Below are 20,431 nucleotides of genomic sequence, written 5' to 3'. Positions count from 1 at the left end.
ACCATGTGATAGAAGGTATCAAGGTAATAATAATAATATGCCATCCATCTGACTGGGTTGTCCCAGGCACTCTGGGTGCCTCCCAACAAAATATTAAAAATGCAGTAAAACATCAGTCATTTAATTTAGATGCAAACAGCTTCAAATACTGTTTTTACAATTTCTGTTTCTGTAATGAAGTTGTAGCCCTGGCCTCTTAGTTACTGTTTTGCAGACTAACCCCATTATTGACTCATTGTTGCTGAAGACTACAGTAACTGGTCAGAGAGTAGATACAGATGAATCCTTCGTCTGATCCACACGAGTGTCAGGGCATGTCACTTTTGCTTTTTAAGAAACTCTACAAATGTAGATGAGAGTGTATGAAGGGATAGAAATTAGATCAACTTTAAGCTGTAAATACTTATTTGGCATAAGCTCCATTGAAAACAATGGAGTGCACTGTATAGCACTGTTCCCCATTTTACATAACCCACCTTTCTTCTGTCATGAATGCAGTGCAGAATACATACAGTTCACGAGCAGTCAGCTGTCCAGACACTAACCAGACTCAAACCTGCTTAACTTCAATTAAGTGGCCTCATGTGCTAGGGCATTTTGATGCTCTGAGTCTAAGTTGACTCATTGGTCCAAAAGCAAGAGCAACTTTCAAGTGGTGGGGTTTCATGTTCAGGGTTCTATATGTTGTTATTGTCTGTTTTTAAGCTCTTTTAGTTTGGGTGTGTTGTAATAGAGTGAAAAGGCATTCAAAGATAACTTACGTTTCTATCTTGAGTGATAGTATGTGTGTACTGAATTGAAATGTATCATGCATATCCTTTATCATCTCAGAAAGGCACCTATTATCTACTGGTAGTCTTTAATGTAGGGACAATCTCCTCCTGGCTTTCAGCAGGAATGTAACCAAGGGGAGCAGCTTTCCCCTCAAACCAACACTGCGGCTAGCAGTAAGCAGGCTTCTGACATGGCTCGTATCCGACTTGCTATGACACTCTTTGAATTCTGCTACTTTTATTTTGGGGAAACAGGCAGTCTTCCAAAATGGACCCTGGGTTTGGCTCTGCATACCCTGACCCCAAAGTCCTTGGGAACCACCTTTTGCATTATTTCGTTCAGCTGTTTTGTGTATGATGAGCACCTTTCTGCCAGCCATGCTCTACTGCTGTTCATATTTCACACCTGCTTCCATGTTAGCTGCTACTGTTGTTTTCCATTGGACTTATCGTATAGTATGCTATGCATGCATGTGTTAATGTTCAAAAGTAAGTTCCACCAAGTTCAACAGCACTTACTTGCAGGTAAGTGTGTGCGGGATTTTAGGTTGCAGTCCTACATCTATGTAATTAGGAGTGCAAAAAGTATATAATAAACATTTTGGATTATGCTTCTAAGTATGTCAGTGTAAAGTTGTGTTTTATTTGTTGTAGTAACGAAAGAAGATATGCATGCAAATGGATAACTTAATTTAAATTAGATATTTAAATTTTGTCTTGCTTATTTAAACCACTAAATTAAATTACATTGATTAAAATTAGTCCACTCTGGTCCAAATACTTTTTTACACCGTGACTGTAAAGTCATCTTCTGATGGAGAACAGCTGAATTTGGTTGAGAGCTTCCATTTGTCTGTCTTGGGACACAATGGAGGAGTGCGCCTTTTGGAGATGAAATCAAACTGTTGGAGAGTTACAGCGCCAATTGTGTCTGTAGAACTGCATCACAAAATCAACTACATCTACACCAATGCTAAAGGGATAAAATCAGGATCTATAGTTTGGAGGTTGAGCGATTTCTCTCTGTCTTGATATTCTTTCACAGCACCAGAGAAAGCACCGGTAACCTAAACAGTTATGGATAGAAAGAGAAAGGGGTAGAGATGGATAAAAGGGGTAGCTAATATGTGTACTATCCAAAAAGTATGTTTGTTGCAAGCACGCAAACACTAACATTGTGCGAGCAGAATTCCCCTTCTTCTTTTCCCTGCATTGCTGTCATTTGATTCAGTGCTGATTATTTTTCAGAGTGTGGGTTACAAGTTATGTGTTTCTCTGCCAACTTTGCCATGCCTAATTTAGAGCTATTGGGTGAATTGGTTATGAATTGCTGTATAACAAGCAATATTGTTCTTCCCTAAATCTTGTGACATGCTTTAAGTTGGTTTTCTTTTGAATACCCAACACCCTAGAGCTAAATGTTGTTTATTAGAAAACTTTTTCGATTTCACAGTGGTCACAATGCCATGGGGATAATAAGTTCACATAAATTGACAATCATTTGGAGCTCGGGCAGCCTTCATTACCAGAAACTCTTCAACAACCTCTCACAGTAACATAACCGGAGGAACTTCACTGTACTGTGGTACCTCTGGTTACATACTTAATTTGTTCCAGAGGTCCGTTCTTAACCTGAATCTGTTCTTAACTTGAAGCACCACTTTAGCTAATGGGGCCTCCTGCTGCCGCCATGCCGCCGGAGCACGATTTCTGTTCTCATCCTGAAGCAAAGTTCTTAACCCGAGGTACTATTTCTGGGTTAGCGGAGTTTGTAACCTGAAGCGTCTGTAACCTGAAGAGTATGTAACCAGAGGTACCACTGTACCCTTAATGATATCTCTAATGAACCACTGTGGTGGAGTACAGAAAAATCAACAGGATCAGATTCTCTCTGTTTGTTTCCTGGTAAATGCCAGGAAGCAAGACAATCTCGGTTTCAAAGCTTATCCTGAAACCAGGCTGACAAGATCCAGAATGACACTTATCCACCTTTAAAGATCGGACAGGAAACTTCAGCTCCAATTGCATAAATATCTAGGCTCCAACAGTTTTGTTTTTTAAAAAGGAAATGTCTGCTTTCTTCAGGACCATTGGAAAATGCTGCCGTAAGAAAGATGCCTTTACAAACACCCCGATAAGGTTGGCAAATGTTTCCTAGTTGGCCATTGCCAGTCAATATAGGCATAGATCAAGAGGGCAAGTTGTGGCATGAACTTCTCCAGGCATCTTGCCTGCATCTTCATGTATTTTGCTATTACAATTCCTCCCACCCTCTCCACTTCAAACTATAGTAAGTGACACAAAGAAAGTTGTCAAATGAACCTACAATTCTTTTAGATTGAAAAAAGATGTCAGATGGTGCAGAACAAGAACCAGGTCACTTGACACTATGTAACTAAGTAGCTGTTTGTAACTCTTGGCTACTAGAATCTGGATGATCTGCAAACATTTTCATGACAGTTTAGACTGAGTAACGTTTCTGTGATTGTTAGCTCCTTTTAAAGAAACAGACCCTGGTTTCTGATTGCAGTGCATGCAACAATTTTTCTTTCTATGTGTGGATAAGTATAAACTGCTTTCTATCTGAAATTTGAGCTAGGTTCTTGCAAAGATTCCATTACATTCTAACAAGTAATGTGCTTCTACTGTTCTCCTTGAAAGAGCTTATTAAATGTGAAAGGGTTATCTACCCTTAATCCTAAAGGAGTTGCCCAGTCCACAGAACATTACTTTGATACACCAGCACCCTTTTAAGGTATGCTGCATGAAACTGCACAGAAGCACATAATGCTGCTTGCCTTGTTTTATGTGACCTAGCCATAGTCCTGTTTTACGTAAGGAATACATGATTTCACACAACCGGTTTTTATGGCATGACTGCAGTTTTCATTCAAGACAGGTTGACCAAAATACGTTGCTCCATCATTCCGTTTGGGAATTGACTGAAACTCCTGTCAGCTGTAGCCTGTCCAGAGTAGCTTACAATGAGAGATTCATATGATGGGGCTCAGATAATAGTAGCCATTTCATGGGAGTGATGATTATCTGGATCGTGACAAGTGGGAGAGGGAGTTTGGTGCCAATGGAGGATTTCCTACCAATGCAGATGGCAGCTTCAAACAAGTGAGTTTCAAAAGGATGAGGTCAAGGGACACAAAGGTTAACTTCCCATGCTACCCCCCCCCCCCGCCCCTGATATTTTTATTTTTGAAAAGTGTACATAAATTGCAAAGTCACAATCAACATCATGTATAGTTTGGCTCTGAGTTTTTCTTTCTAGGAGGTCGGTTATTACTTTTCTATTTCCATGTGTATTTTTTCTGCTGCTGCTTTTTGGAACAAGCATGTCTTTAAAAATTACAACAACTAATTCTTAACTTTTAGCACACTCTTATCAATTTTGGGGGATCAAATATTTCATAAAATCTTAGAATTGTAGAATTGGAAGGGATCCCAAGGATCATCTGGTCCAACTCCCTGCAATACAGGAATCTCAACTGAAGCATCAATGTTAGATAGGCATCCAAGCTTTGTTTAGAAACCTCCAAGGAAGGAGAGTCTATCAGCTCTCATGGGAATCTGTTCCAGTGTTGAACAGCTTTTATTGTCAGAAAGTTATTCCTAATGTTTAGTCGGAATCTCCCTTCTTGTAAGTTGAATCCATTGGTTGGGGTCCTAGCCTCAGGAGCAGCTGTGGAAAAGCTTGCTCTTTCTTCCACGGGACATTTGAAGATGGCTATCATGTCTCTTTTCAGTCTCTTCTTTTCCAGGCTAAACATACCAGCTCCCTCAACCATTTCGTATATGGCTTGGTTTTCTGACCCTTGATAATCTTGGATGCTGCCCTCTGCACACAACCCAGCTTCTTAAATTGTGATGCCCAGTACTGGACACAGTATTCCAGGTGTGACCTGACCAAGGCAGAATACAGCAGGACTATAACTTGATTGGGACCCTATACTTCTCTTGATATAGCCAAGAACAGCATTAGCTGCTGCATCACACTGTTGACTCATGTTAAGCTTGTGGTCTACTAAGACCTAAATTTAAATACTGCAGTACATATTTTAATAATTGTTTCTTAATGGCAATGACATATTTGTTAAAGTTTCTTCCAATCTTACAATTTCCCCAAGACTAGCAGTGCTGGGTGTGCTAGAATGTTTTCTCTTTATATTGGACAATGAGTACATGCGCACAATTATACTTAACAGAAAGTTAAGTATAAGCTAGAAATAACCTTTTTCTAAATGCCTTACTCAATGCCCTTAGGGTGAATGAGTATTTGTAGTCGTAAGATCAAGAATCTAGGTGTAGTTCTTAATGCATGATTAAAACAACTGAGAGTTGAAAATACAATTGACTTTTAAATACTCTGTAAAGGAGCAAAGGCACCTTTTATCCTCTGAATGGGTGGTGCCAGGGTGCTATAACACGCCTGTGTAGTTATTCCAGAAGACTAATGTGCTCAAGCGGGTGGAGCTGTAGGTGCTGTGGGAGGCACTTGAAAATTAATGCGAGGTTACTGTTGTTAATTTAATCTGCAAAGGTTGAGATAATTCACCTGGTTGTCAAGCTTGTGTCATCGCTTGTTATCCTCCATGTGTCTGACTTCCAATATATTAACCACCTCCCCAAGGTTCTGATAGTCTCTTTTGAACCACCCATTCTCTTTGCCAGCTGTGAATGCCAGACTTTCTATATTATTGTACTGTACTTGCATAATTTGCATTGTTTTATGGTGAATGATTCGGGACTTCTTGCATTTTTCCATTAGGTTTAGTGTGTTATACAGCTGTTTATTAAACAAAATTAACATAGGATTTGGACTTGAAGAAGATGGCTTCATTTTGTGGTTTAAGATAGTGCTTTAGTAACCCTATTTTGGGCATTTTATTTGTTTTAAGTGTTTATCTTAAGATGATATTCTTAGTTATAGTCTACCTATAAAGATGACATTTTTGTAATATGAGAAAGTAAAGGTGGTTCGACCTGATTTCTTTGGAAATCGGTTTTATGAAAAGATTTAGCCTTAGGTATGGACCTAATAGCAGCGTAGTGTTCATGATTTATATTGGGAATTCGATTACTTTTCGTGTCTGAGTCCATTTTGTTAAGGCAATACAGTGGTACCTCGGGTTAAGAACTTAATTCATTCTGGAGGTCTGCTCTTAACCTGAAACTGTTCTTAACCTGAAGCACCATTTTATCTAATGGGGCCTTCTGCCGCTGCACCACTGCTGCATGATTTCTGTTCTCATTCTGAAGCAAAGCTTAACCCGAGGTAATATTTCTGGGTTAGCGGAGTCTGTAACCTGAAGCGGATGTAACCCGAGGTACTGTAGCCTTATTAGAGTTCACCGATTGGGTCTGCGTTGCTCCGGGACAGGAGGAAGGAAGTCAAAATGACACCGAGGTTGGTTCAAAGAAAGAGTTTATTCTGCTCTCCGGATAGTTTTAAACAGTTTCAGGTTAAGAACGGACCTCCAGGACAAATTAAGTTCTTAACCCGAGGTACCACTGTAATCTGTTAAGTGCTTAATACACTTTCTAAATCTGATGACATTCAAGCTTGAAGGTGCAATTGGTGCTACTCTTTTCTGTTATTTCTGCTTGAAAATCAATTTAATAATCAGAACTCTTTGAAATGATTTTCCTCCTTCACACATCTGTTGGCCATTTAACATTTAGATTATTATTACATGCAAACTTTACCTTTCCTAATAATTCCTGTTATGAAACAATACTGTTTAATGCCAGAAGCAATTCTCTCTGTAGTCAGGAAGCACCATACGTCTGTCAAGTTAACCCACTAAATCACGAAAAACGTAATAGGGCTGTGTAGTTTTTGGTGTCCTAATTTTATTTTATTTTTCTTTTGAATTTAGAAACCAGATGCCTTGACCACCGGAGCTGGTGTCCCAGTGGGAGACAAGTTAAATGTCATGACGGTGGGTCCGCGAGGCCCCCTTTTGGTTCAGGATGTGGTTTTCACAGATGAGATGGCACACTTTGACCGAGAGAGGATTCCTGAGAGAGTTGTGCATGCCAAAGGAGCAGGTTAGTGTTAGAAGTTGCTTGTTGTTTTAAAAGGAAGAGGTGGAGAATTGAATATTATGAACATAACTTTGTGTACAGAAGGAACAAGGAAGCATAGAAGTTCACAAAATGTGTTTCCCACAGTTTTGTATATTTTGGTGCTGAATTCAGGATTATTATTCTTATTTTTGATTCAACAAAAATCTTCCACAACACACTTTTGCATATGTGGACCTAATTTAGAAAGGCAATCCATACACAGAAGTAAGCACAAGTCACCCTTGCTCAGTCGGTGGGGGGGGGGGGGGAGAGGAATGTACAATAACTATACAGTGGTGCCCCGCAAGACGAATGCCTCGCAAGACGAAAAACTTGTTAGACGAAAGAGTTTTCCGTTTTTGAGGTGCTTCGCAAGACGAATTTCCCTATGGGCTTCCTTTGCAAGACGAAAACCTCTTGCGAGTGTTGCGAGTTTTTTTCCCTTTTCCCCCCTTTTCCTAAGCCGCTAATAGCTGCTAAGCCGCTAATAGCCGTGCTTTGCAAGACGAAAAAACCGCAAGACGAAGAGACTCGCGGAACAAATTAATTTCGTCTTGGGAGGCACCACTGTAATTGCTTAATTAGTTCATTGTGCCCAAGGCTTCTTTAGACCTGTGTTTGTGGAACAGCGGCCTCTAGGTTGCATGATAAAAGACTTTGTATTAAAAGTGTGGTTTGGCATAGGGGTATGGTGCTGAAAGGGACGTGGGTGGTGCTGTGGGTTAAACCACAGAGCCTAGGGCTTGCCAATCAGAAGGTCGGCGGTTCAAATCCCTGTGACAGGGTGAGCTCCCGTTGCTTGGTCCCTGCTCCTGCCAACCTAGCAGTTCGAAAGCACGTCAAAGTGCAAGTAGATAAATAGGTACCGCTCCGGCGGGTAGGTAAATGGTGTTTGCGTGCGCTGCTCTGGTTTGCCAGAAGCGGCTTAGTCATGCTGGCCACATGACCCGGAAGCTGTACGCTGTACGCCGGCTCCCTCGGCCAGTAAAGTGAGATGAGCGCCGGAACCCCAGAGTCGGTCATGACTGGACCTAATGGTCAGGGGTCTCTTTACCTTTACCTATGGTGATGAAAAGGGAAGAAAAGATCAAACATGCCATTAGGTGAATGCAAGTGTTTGGGCTAAAGAAGACTATTAGCTGAAGCAATGCTATTCTTAAAACAGGGTTATTGCTTTCTAAGGGTAAGCAGAAAAAAGTATAAAAATAAATGGCTACTTGATCAGCAACATATAATACAAATCAGTCTTATAATTTCAAATCAAGGTATCCTACGTGTGTTATTCACTAGAAACCATGAAGGCATGATTGTAAAATAAAGAATATCTTACATTAAAGTATCATAATTGAAGCAATTACAACGTGGTTATCACAAGGTGATGGTAAAAGAATAAATGAAATATAAAGCTAACTGGGTTAATTAGTCCAGGTATAACAAGAAATCATAGGTGATGTGGTATATTTATATATCAGCAACTTATCAAAGTTTATTGGTTTTTGTACCTTTTCCTTTGCATACTTGTACTTTTTACGCAGATACTGAATGCCGAAGGAGGAGGGACCTTGCCCTCACTCTCAAGTGCTTCTAAAACCCAAGGTAGAATAGTGGTAATAATACTAACCACTGCAACAATGTTCAGGACTAAAGGAGAATTTTTGAAATCAAAGCTACTCATCTCTTCCAAAACTAAGACTCCACTGCCTTTTACAGGGCATTAAAAGCTGTCATAAAACCACAACATGAAAGAGCGTATCAAATTTTAAAGCAGAAAAAAGCATTAGCTGTGGTCTGTTTGTTTTAAAACCTCATTCAAATTAAACACGAAATCTGTGTTGTTCCAGGCTAGACAGAACTGCTTCAAAAATACAATTATGTTCCTGTTTATTTTGAATAAAGGAGCCATCTTGTGATCCATCAGGCTGTTAGACTGCTGTCTGCCCCCAAGAACTGTAGCTGGAAGGAAAATATACAACTCGACATTGGGTTTTAGGTTATCTCAAAAGTTTTCTAGTAAGAAGCAGACCCCCCCCCCCTTGTATTCACAGATGCTCTGCCTTCAGCTGTTCAGGTCCTTTGGTCTAGGCATAAAAGGAGAATCACTGCTTCCTGGAAAAAAAAAATTGCTCATGCCTTACATGACCCTTCTTGTTTCCCATAGCTCCCCAGAATCCAGAAGATAGGTAAATAAATGTATAATAAACATTCCCTATTTCCTGCCTGCATGTAAAGGGTCTGTTATGGAAACTCAAGGTCTTTAGTGTCCTATAACAATGTCTCAGGGTCAAAAAGGCAATATGCTAAGGTGTACGCCAGAAAGCAGAAAAGCTTTATATGAAACAGAGATATCTATTCTTCCGAAACTGCACTGCCATTTCTGATATATTACCAAAGCCCTTGATATTTAGATGGTTTGTTTGTTTCTACATATCTTTAATTTTTAATAAAAGCAACAATTTTAAACATTTTTAGGAGCTTTTGGCTATTTTGAAGTGACTCATGATATCACCAGATATTGCAAAGCAAAGGTATTTGAGCATATTGGCAAAAGAACTCCAATCGCTATTCGATTCTCTACTGTTGGTAAGTCTTAAAAACAACAACCCCTCTTTGCATGTCCATTTTATGGTGTTGTGTGTACACACTCATTTATTAAATGGGGTCCTTAGAGGAGCTAATTTTGTTAGACTTTATTCATTTATTATTTATAAATTTGTAAACTGCTTTATTATCAAAAAACACACACACCTCAAAGCGGTTGACAAAAGATAAAACAGTAAAATCAAAGGGGGGGGAGACAACCCTACTTTTGTATGTTTTAAAATTAAAAAACTAAAACTAATTAAAATTCCCTCAGCTTTCTGGGAACCTGGGTAGGCTTTTCTAAACAGGAATGTTTTTAGGAGGTGCCGAAAAGAGTATGGTGAAGGCATCTGTTTGATCTTGATAAGCTGAGAGCTCCAAAGTACAGGCACTTCCGCACTAAACAATCCAGTGCTTAAAAACAAAGAGTTTTGCAATGAAGGAGGAAAGTGTCAGATAAGGACACTACATTGCACAGGAAACCATTGTGCAATGTCCCCTTTCCATTCAGTTCCTCTTAAAAGCTGTAAACGACAACATACACATATGATAATCATCCTTGGAATTGGAGCGCTATAACATTCATTAGGTGAAGGCTGGGAGGACAATTTAAACATGTGATGGCCATTCCCAATATTAGAATGGATGCCAGTCTCCAGGATTGAAGGGAAAACTGTGTGCAGTTCTCAGTGTGCTCACATTTATAAACCTTCCTTTTCTAGCGGGAGAATCGGGGTCAGCTGATACAGTCCGTGACCCTCGAGGCTTTGCAATGAAATTCTATACAGAAGATGGTAACTGGGACCTTGTGGGGAACAACACCCCCATCTTCTTTATTAGAGATGCAATGCTGGTAGGTCAGATATTTATTTGGGCACCCAAAAGAAGTTATTGGGTGGTGAATAAGAGGGAGAGAGAAAAGTGCAACTTACACGGATCTGTTTCTTCCATGGGGCTTCTTTTCTAATATCAAATTGAAGTTCTTGTACCCTGAGGAATAATCCACTAATATTAGGGACTCGGCTACACTCGTCAATTATATCGTTATAACTGCGTTATAAACATGTGACACAAGGTGACGCTGTAGAGCTGTGATCTGTCGCCAATGCGTTTTTCCATTAAGAGCTTTTATAACAAGTTTTCTGCTTCTCTGATTCCTTTTTGATTTTAAGATTTATGATTATGTAATTGTCACAGTAGATTAATTTATATGTGGAACTTATTTGCAGGCACATCTTTTCAAAGTGAACTTAGTACAAGGGACTGTGTAGATAATGCAACTACACAGTAATGCAAATCTTCTTTGTATCTTCTTTGTGTTAGTTCCCATCCTTTATCCATTCCCAAAAGAGGAATCCACAAACTCATCTGAAAGATGCAGACATGGTATGGGACTTCTGGAGTCTTCGCCCTGAGTCTCTGCACCAGGTAGGATTTAATCTTTTAATTTCTATTCATTTTTTCCTTCACCTTGCTGATTGAGTCAGCTGTATCTCCTTTTTGCATCCTCTGATTCAGAGACTAAAAGATTCATGTGTGAAAATACATATTCTCTTTTACATTGGTGTATTTGGTCTCTTGTGAGTGATACACAACACAACCCTTCCCTTATCAACTCTATGCCATTTTTGAAATTTTTTTTTTTAATGTGACAATATTTGTATCATTTATAATTGGGCAAGCTATGACTAAAACACAGACCTGTTACCCATTCAAGAAAACTAATGGTTGGAGGACTTATTTGGTTGGAGAGCCAGTGTGGTGTAGTGGTTAAGAGCGGTAGTCTCGTAATCTGGAGAACCGGGTTTGAGTCTCCGCTCCTCCACATGCAGCTGCTGGGTGACCTTGGGCCAGTCACACTTCTGTGAAGTCTCTCAGCCCCACTCACCTCATAGAGTGTTTGTTGTGGGAAAGGAAGGGAAAGGAGAATGTTAGCAGCTTTGAGACTCCTTAAAGGGAGTGAAAGGCGGGATATCAAATCCAAACTCTTCTTCTTCTCTTCTTAAGTTTTCCCTTCCCTAAACTCACCTGGAACATAGCTCTCCAACCCCCTCAAATGGATTATGTGGAAATGGTGTATTGTACTATTGTTGCAGGTCAAAGTCATTGGGGTGAGGGCAGAATATCATGCCAAGAATAAACTCTGATAGGAGCAGTCTTTAGTGCAGAAACATCCACAGCTGTACCTAGCTTTAGTTACATGAGCTTTCATGAAAAGCCTGTGTAGACTTTTGTTGCTCTTGCTTTATATTTAGGTATCATTCCTGTTCAGCGATCGTGGCATTCCAGATGGACATCGTCATATGAATGGCTACGGATCACATACTTTTAAGCTAGTCAATGCTGGCGGAAAATCAGTATACTGCAAATTCCATGCTAAGGTAATGATTTCAATTTTCCTGTTTCGCATTTGTTAATACTAATTTCCTAAATCGCTGGACGTACCCCACACCTGGAGTTCTTATCCATTCCTACTTCAAGAAATGAAAAATGGGTAGTGTAACATGTTTATCCCCTTGTAGCATCTCCATTATACAAAGATTGAATACTGCACTTGAGATACTGATTTAGTAGTAGTGATGCCTGCCATTCTATCCACCTCTGCATATACAGTGGTACCTTGGTTTACAAACATAATATGTTCCGGAGGTCTGTTTGTAAACCAAAACAGGTTGTAACCCAAGGCCCGCTTTCGCCAATGAGGCCTCCCCCAAAAAATTATTTGTAATCCAAAAAAAAGAGGGTTGTAATCCAAAAAAAGGTTGCAAATCAGGATGCGTACTTCTGGATTTGATGTGTTTGTAATCCAAAACATATGCAAACCAAGATGTATGCAAACCAAGGTTTCTGTAGGCTTCTTTCCAGTATGGCAGCTTCTTATGCCCTCTCTCACAGCAGATCTTTAGACCAATTTTAATATTTATTTCTTTCATCATTACTAGGATGCAATTCTTAAGTAAAAAAAAATTTTTATGAAAAATTCTAAGTAATGTTATTTTGATTTTTGCAGACTGATCAAGGAATCAAAAACCTTACTGTTGAAGAAGCAGGAAGACTGGCCTCTGAAGATCCCGACTATGCCCTGCGTGATCTTTACAATGCTATTGCTAATGCAAACTACCCTTCTTGGAGTTTCTATATCCAGGTGATGACATTTGAACAGGCTGAGAAATATCCATTCAATCCTTTTGATGTAACTAAGGTAAGCGTAATTCCCATTCCTTTACCCTACATGTTGGATATAAGGATTAAAAGTTCTGCATCTCTATGGAAAGATTTACTTGGAAACTATCTGTAATAAATTGTATTCTTGCATTTTGTAGATTTGGTCCCATAAAGACTATCCTCTGATTCCGGTGGGGAAGCTGGTCTTAAACAGGAACCCTGTCAACTATTTTGCTGAGGTGGAGCAAATTGCCTTTGATCCAAGCAACATGCCTCCAGGAATTGAACCTAGCCCTGATAAAATGTTGCAGGTAACGAGTATAGTATGCTTTCATGTTTATTTAACAGTTTATCAGATGGTGGGCCTTGGAGCACTTTTAAGAGGACTTCGGTGCCACAGCCTGTTCAGTGCCTCCTCACTTGCCTGCCTCTTCCACTAGCTGTGGCATAGCCTTTTAGTTAGACCAATGCAAACATCAGCAAGTTATTGCATGATGAGGAAGGATGAGTGGTTTGGGGTGGGTTGGTGGGGAGATCTTCTTCTGAAGGGAAGTGCCAGAGGAAGTGTTGAATCAGGATATTACAAGGTGGAAGTTAATAATGGCCAAACTCTGCCACCACATTGTGACTGCCTCTGCCCCTGTACCATCAGTTTGTAACTACAGGTGGGCTTTGATGGTAAAAAGTTTGAGAACCCTTTCTTAAATACAGATGTTATTTTCTATTTAATACCTGTCGTGTCAAATATAATGAGAAAAGATAACACAAGGATGATGTCTTGATGGGAGGTTTTCCCCACTCTATTCCAATTTTTCCATGGTGTGTGGTGTGTGTTTTGTTTTGTTCTCTTCCTCTCCCCCCTTTTTTTAAAGGGAGGAATTCAGCCCAGTGCTAAAGAGTGTGAGCATTTCTGATTTTGCCTCCTTCACACATGCTGTTCTGGGGCTTATCCTTCCCCCTTGAAGCCAACGGGGGGGGGGGGGCACAGGAGCCGGTGTGGAAAGGGTAGGGGAGAGCCCAGTTGTGGTTGCAGAAGTCTGCTCTGCTCGCAGGACCTATTAGTTAAATCCAGCCCATAAAATCCAAATACAGTGGTACCTCAGGTTACACATGCTTCAGGTTACATACGCTTCAGGTTATAAACTCCACTAACCCAGAAATAGTACCTCGGGTTAAGAACTTTGCTTCAGGATGAGAACAGAAAGTGTGCTCCGGCGGCGCAGCAGCAGCGGGAGGCCCCATTAAAGTGGTGCTTCAGGTTAAGAACAGTTTCAGGTTAAGTTCTTAACCCAAGGTACCACTGTACTTGGATCAAAAGTGGGTGGTAATTACTGGAAGTTCAAATCCCTGGCATGGTAACAAGGGTGGGCATGTGATCAGCACAAGAGCTCATTGCAGATAAACATATAGAGCAGAAGATTTGTGGGTTTTTCACTTTTATGTATTCATAATTTAATATATTGGATGTTTCTCTTTGACACTTTGCCCCCATTAATATAGGTTAAGACAGTGAGCAGCAACTTTGGGGATGTATTTAGTTAGAATTACCGCGTGTTTTACCAATAAAAATGTTCAGTCAATTTATTGTGTGTAGCACTTAACAGATTTTTTTTTTAACTCTTCCAATATATCAACCTTTAGCTAAGGGAATCTTGACGATGGTTCAGCAGTGAGGGTGGAGCTTCTTTGGCAAATGAGTCACATGTTTTGGACCTGTGTGTCTCCCATTGCTGTTTCATAACGTAAAGAAAATGTCAGCAGAATATTCCGGCCGTCTAGCTCTAGTAATGTATTCTTGCCAGTAGGTCAGAATGACTTTGTTTATGCACTGCCAATTCAATTCATGTACAGCCTGGAAGCGTACAAAATATTTGAGCCCCCCCCCTTAAATAAAAACATATTTAACAAAACAAGACCAAGCAAAAACACAAAAGTCTCTCATGGCTACCTTTGACTGTGCTGTTGGGAGTTTGCTTATTAGCGAATATATAGGAACTTCTGTTGTAAGCTGTTTTAAAAAAATATTGAGAATGTAACTCCACAATGGCATTCAACAGTCTCAGAGACTAAATTCCCAAATCAGCTTATAAATTCTTCAGGAAAGTAGTCCTGATCTCACCTGGTGAGAGCAGTCAGATTCATACGCTTGATAATTGCATTGATTTCCAAGTCGGGAAGCAGAATACTGGACTGAAAGCTTTCTTCTGATCCAGCAGGTCTGCTCTTGGATTATTTATTTATAAAAATATTTGTATACCGCTCTATCCCCAAAATTTATCAAAGCAGTTTAGAACGGTAAAAATAAGATGAAACCATGCAATAAAATCATAAAATATTGAAAGCAAGTTAAAACCATCAAAAACAAAGATCAGGAACCTATGGGGGGGGGATGTACTCTTAACTGCCTGCATAGGCCTGGAGGAATAGAAAAGTTTTCAGCTGGCATTTAGAAGTTTGCCAATAGAGATCAGGGGCACCTTTTGTGCCGAGTGTTCAACAGGACTGAGCCAACGGCTTGGTTGGCACTCCTGCAACTGATCTCAGTGGGATATAAGGGTTTGGGTGATCCCTGCTGCACCCTGGACCTAAGTTCCTATTATGTTCTTATTGCCCCTGTGAGAAAGAATTCTTCCTTCTGTAGACGTTAGGAGCAGGAGCAACTTAAGAATGGATATTGTCATAATATTTGAAACACATTTGAAAGCATGGAGCAGCATGGTGTCAGCATCAACCTAAAGAAAACTTACCCTCTTCACTCTTTTCTCTCCAATATATTATTCTAGGGTCGTCTTTTCTCATATCCAGATACTCACAGACATCGTCTGGGACCTAACTACCTTCAAATTCCTGTAAACTGTCCTTACCGAGCTCGAATTGCCAACTACCAGAGAGATGGATTTATGTGCATTTCTGACAACCAAGGTAATTCCAAAAGGTGTCTTCTGGAAGTAATCTGAAATACCATGTGCAAGGTCATTTTCTTCTGAATTTCTAGCACAGTTTGGATATGAGTTCTAATTTTGCTTCATGTTAGATTCCTAACTGTGGGTGAAATTCAACATCTCAGGAGTGTTTAGCCCCCCAGATCTGTTCTGGAGAATCCCCAAGCAGCTTCAGAAGAAATTTGGGGAATGTTCAGTTGTCTGTAGAACAGATGAAGGGGAGGTCCTGTTGCGTGAGCAGAAGTCTGTTTAAAATGTGTGTCCTATGTGAACTTTTTTGGCCATATGGATGCATAAAATAGTTTAATCAAAAGTGTATTGCCATTTGAATGGAGAAACAGGGAACGGATGCACAGTTATACTGTAAACAGTTATTTTGGCTTCAAACATTTATGCCTATTATTTCAGAGAACTGCAATAAAATTATACTTAAAGTCACGCCAATGTGATTATACTGCTTCAAAGAACTTGTAGAAAGTGGCTTTGCTGCCCAACCAAGAGCTTATAATAGGCAGGTAGCTGATCCTTTCTTGCATGTTCTACTAGATTCCATTTACAGTGTTCTGTTTACTGTTTCCCTTTCTTCATTCTTACTGATAGCCTTAATTTATATCAAGCAGTCTTATTTCATATGGAAGCAGTTACTGGGAAACAATACCCTGATCACCTCTCACTTTGGAAATCAGAATCAGATTAGGATTGTAGAGTGAGAGTGTTGAGAGACTCTAGTTGACTTTTTCCTGTAGAAGGAGATTATTGCTGTATACTGACTCCCCCTCCCCCCCAATATTAATAGCTAGGTATGAGGCACATTTGAAACATATCTAATGGATTCATATCTATACACCTACACCTACACCATCTCTATCTATCTATCATCTATCTATCATCTTTCTTTCTTTCTTTCTTCTAGGTGGTGCTCCAAATTATTATCCCAACAGTTTTACTGGCCCTGAAGACCAGCCCAACTTGAAGGAGAGCCGTGTGCTTCTTTCTGGTGATGTGCAACGCTTCAATAGTGCAAATGAGGACAATGTGTCTCAAGTAAGCAGATTAGAAATGGAAAATTATTTTGGACATGAGTTGAATGTATACACTGCTTTTTTATGGAGTGAATCGACTTTCTTGACACATCCACAAAACATCTACCTTAAAAGCAGGTTAAAAGTTTTTTTGGGATCCATCTGGCAGAAACTTAGTTGTGGCTTCTCTAGGCCATTTCTGCATTACCCCTTTTGTTACCCTATCAAGTTGTAGAGTTTCATATACCCCCCCCCCCCAATAGATCAATGAAAGCTCTTTTGTAGGCCTGTATTTCTAGGCAATCCTAGCCCTAACCTGGGGAGATCTGCTGGAATTAATGAACTTGCCTAATTCAGGAGACTCTGGGAGGGGCTACCACTGGCTGACCTGACAGTTGAGTGTTTGCCCAAGCTTTGATAATTGGGCCCTAGGTCACATGGCCTAGAGTTTGGAATACATGCAAGTGTTTCCTGAAATGCCACCCCCTTTTTTAAAAATAGAATAATGCCTGTGTAAATTCCACCAGCACAAGTTCAACCAGCTGAGCCGGGGGGGGGGGGTGATATATGCCAGTATATGTCGGGCTCGAACAGGATGAAAGGTTTATGCTTGGCCAGGAATGCTCAAAATCTACCAAATCCAGACTCTCTCATCCTGGCAGATCCTGCCTTTAGATTGTGCTGTAAATTGTAAATCTGAGACACATCTCAGGGATAAGACTGTTGGCCATCCCTTCTGTTCCCAGTGTTAATGGTGGAGTTTAAAGTCAGTAGTGAGACTCTCTCAGCTGAAAGTTTTTACTTTATTTTAGAAAACCTCTTAATAATTAAGCAGCAGAGGATACATCCATAATGTGGGAGAAATTTGTCCTTCATTTTCATTTAAAGGTACGAGACTTCTATACTAAAGTGCTGAGTGAAGAAGAACGTGAGAGGCTTTGCGAGAACATCGCTGGCCATCTTAAAGATGCTCAGCTTTTCATTCAGAAGAAGGCTGTAAGTGATAAATTTCTACTTTTATCTGATGACATCTGATCTGTGCTCTTAATGTACATCCTACAATAATTTTAGAATATACACTTGTATGCCACCTTATTTTAAGATGCATGAAAATATGAGACAGACAAATATTTTAAGGTAGAAAAAAAACCCAAATGTAAAACATAAGCCTTCAACAATCTTTTTGAAATATTATTTAAATTATAAGGATAAAGTAACTACTCTGACTGGGAGTCTTGTCAGCTGAAAGACAGTAAGCCTCCCTGCTTACTTTTTCAAGTAAGACCTGGATATATTTAGGGATGTTTTGGTCCATGCTGTAGCATAGAAAGTGCATGAACAAAGCTATAAACAAAGCAAAAATTACATTTCAACTTTGGAGGGAAGCTGTGTAATACTATGGCCGTAGGAGGTAAATTGGAAGCTATTTCATTCATACCCTGTTAGTAGTTTCAAATCTCCATGTCAATAGCAGATGGCATAGTTTACATATAATTTGAGAAGGTAAATTTAAGAACATAAGAAGAGGCTGCTGGATCAGGCTCATGGCACTTCTGGCCCAGCATCCTGTACTCAAAGTAGCCAACCTGATGCCTGTGGGAAGCACCCCAGCAGGATAGGTGCACAGCAGCACTCTGCCCACTTGCAGTTCCCAGCAAGTGGAATTCAGAGACTTACTGCCTCTGACCATGGAGGTGGAACATGGGAAGAGAAGGAGCTTTGGATGAAATCTTAATGCAGGCTTATATTTGCTCTTCAACTTCTCTTTGCCAATCTAGGTGAAGAACTTTACTGATGTTCATCCTGATTATGGTGCCCGCATCCAAGCCCACCTGGACAGGTACAATGCTAAAGGGGGCAGCAAGGTATGAAAGCAACTTCCATTCAAATTACTGTGCTCTGAGGGGCTAAGGCATTAATAAGTAAATTGCCGTAGATGAAAGTGCATGATCGAAAGAGAGGACTGTGGAGTTGGGGGTGAATGTTGTGGGGTGGGGTTTAAAATGCAAACTTTAAAATGCTGCCAGTTCAAGTGGTCAAAGCCCCCTTCAAGCTTGCCTTGATCAACTGTTTCTCACCTATTCTTTTTAAGTATCATTTGAAAATGTATTGCACAAAAATGTATTTGCCAATATGCCAGCAAATCATCAGATTCTTAGGATAATTCCTTAGTTCTGGGACAGTAAAGCCCTCCTGTTTCCCCGACATAAGCAGGGGGGGAAATATGGCAGCTGTGGAACTGCCATGCTTATTTTCCTTCTGTTTTGGGGTCAATAGGAGGGAAAATCTGAGGAGATGGAAGGAATGAAAAAATTGAAAAGCTCTCTCACTTTTACTCTGGTGTTTTAGGATTTGGTAGTTCCTGCATTCTCAGATTCTCCCTCCAGTCTCTAAAGTATTTGTTAGAATCTTGCTCCTACAAACCATGCTGACTGTCAGTGGTTTAAACTATTTTTGTCTTGTTTCTAGGATTGCATTCGTACCTACACCCAAGCTTCTCATGTTGCTGCAAAGGAAAGATCTAATTTGTAGAAAGTATGACCTGTGGTCCCATTGATCACTGCATTTGCATCCATCCAACTGGAAAACAAGCCTTAATCCTGCAAATATTCATGTTTTTCTTGAAATCTCCTTTGTTGTGGCAGTTGCAAGGCAGAACCATTGAAGTTTGCATTTGTGATTAAAAACTAATTGCATTATAATCTTATGCCTTGTAAAACATTCTGTCTAGACTGTTAAAATCGATCTGTACTAGCAATCACTTTTCAGTGGTATGAATGAAATATACGGCTACAGTAACTTTTTGTCTACTTTTGCAAAATTAATCAAATGGTTTGCCTTATTTTTGTATTCTGGTAACTAACCGTGCATTTATTTACCCAAAAGAACTTGCATAATATTTTGATGGTATATCTTCTACTGACTATGTTAAAATCAATATAGCAACAGGTGAATAAAATTCTTACTCATACAGGTATTAACGTTTTAAAAAGAGCACATTTTAATAAATACTCCCATAATGCAAGCAGTTTTATCTTGCAATGGCGCTAAAATTTATCAGACTTTTGCTTGATGCACAGTGGATTACAGGAGCTTGAAACACATATTCGATCATACTTTCTTTTTTTAACTTCATTTTGACATAAATATATTTACAAAAACAAGGTAATCCATTATACTGGACAATTCTTACAGTGCCTATTCTCAAATAAAATTATTGTTATAATGAAATGTTTCACATTTATCTATGGATTTTTGGTAACTGTGTACTTTTACATCTAGTTCTGTGGGTCAACCTACATATGATGGTGTCTTCATTCATAAGTAAAGTGTGGGTGGGTGAGAGTTAAAAATAAAAGGAACATGCAGGATTCTTTCTCCCAATTCTGTAACTTAACTCACCAGTCAGTACTTTTTTGTTCTGATAAGTGGAAGGAGCCAAATCAAATTTGTACTCAATGTACACATCAGGATGATTTGATGTGTATTAAAGTCTCCTAACATATATTCACACCAGTGAGTGGAGACAGATGTCTTCACTCAACACATATTACCTGGCAATTCTGTTTCAATTGTACACACCTTGGATAAGACTACAGTTCTGAAGTCTGAGCCAAGCTTGCTTGGGAAAAACAGCATTAAAATGTACTGTATCCGAAGAAACTACCGAGATAGCTGTGATCCACAAATAACATCTTATGTACAGGGATTCAAAAACCAGGTGGGAATGTACTGGTGCCAGAGTAAACAGCCTGACTATGTGCATACAAATGTTAGGATGACATAACACAGTCTCCATTGGAGAATTCATAGCTTCCCTCCCTCCCTACTAATTTATAGCCCTGTTCATGCCCCCTCCCTGCTCAACAGT

The 20,431-nt window shown here is 39.8% G+C and overlaps 1 protein-coding gene across 2 annotated transcripts in view; it reads left to right on the top strand.

The window, feature by feature from the left end:
* Positions 1-19,791, top strand: part of LOC310850032 (catalase) — a 45,705-nt gene extending 25,914 nt beyond the window's left edge. For both annotated transcript variants that reach the window (XM_083751046.1, XM_083751045.1), the window contains exons 2-13: positions 6,662-6,833; positions 9,321-9,431; positions 10,154-10,284; positions 10,755-10,859; positions 11,687-11,812; positions 12,442-12,633; positions 12,755-12,907; positions 15,380-15,518; positions 16,452-16,582; positions 17,449-17,556; positions 18,339-18,425; positions 19,030-19,791. In XM_083751046.1, the coding sequence (XP_083607172.1) occupies positions 6,662-6,833; positions 9,321-9,431; positions 10,154-10,284; positions 10,755-10,859; positions 11,687-11,812; positions 12,442-12,633; positions 12,755-12,907; positions 15,380-15,518; positions 16,452-16,582; positions 17,449-17,556; positions 18,339-18,425; positions 19,030-19,092 (1,518 nt within the window). In that variant the 3' untranslated portion in view covers positions 19,093-19,791. The remainder of the gene's footprint in view (positions 1-6,661; positions 6,834-9,320; positions 9,432-10,153; positions 10,285-10,754; positions 10,860-11,686; positions 11,813-12,441; positions 12,634-12,754; positions 12,908-15,379; positions 15,519-16,451; positions 16,583-17,448; positions 17,557-18,338; positions 18,426-19,029) is intronic.
* Positions 19,792-20,431: the final 640 nt, after the last annotated feature.

This window comes from Podarcis gaigeae (assembly GCF_964106915.1).
Source record: "Podarcis gaigeae genome assembly, chromosome: 1".
NCBI classification, from domain to species: Eukaryota; Metazoa; Chordata; class Lepidosauria; order Squamata; family Lacertidae; genus Podarcis; species Podarcis gaigeae.
The sequence above is the reverse complement of the archived record's forward strand: the minus strand, read 5'-3'. Positions and strand labels throughout refer to the sequence as shown.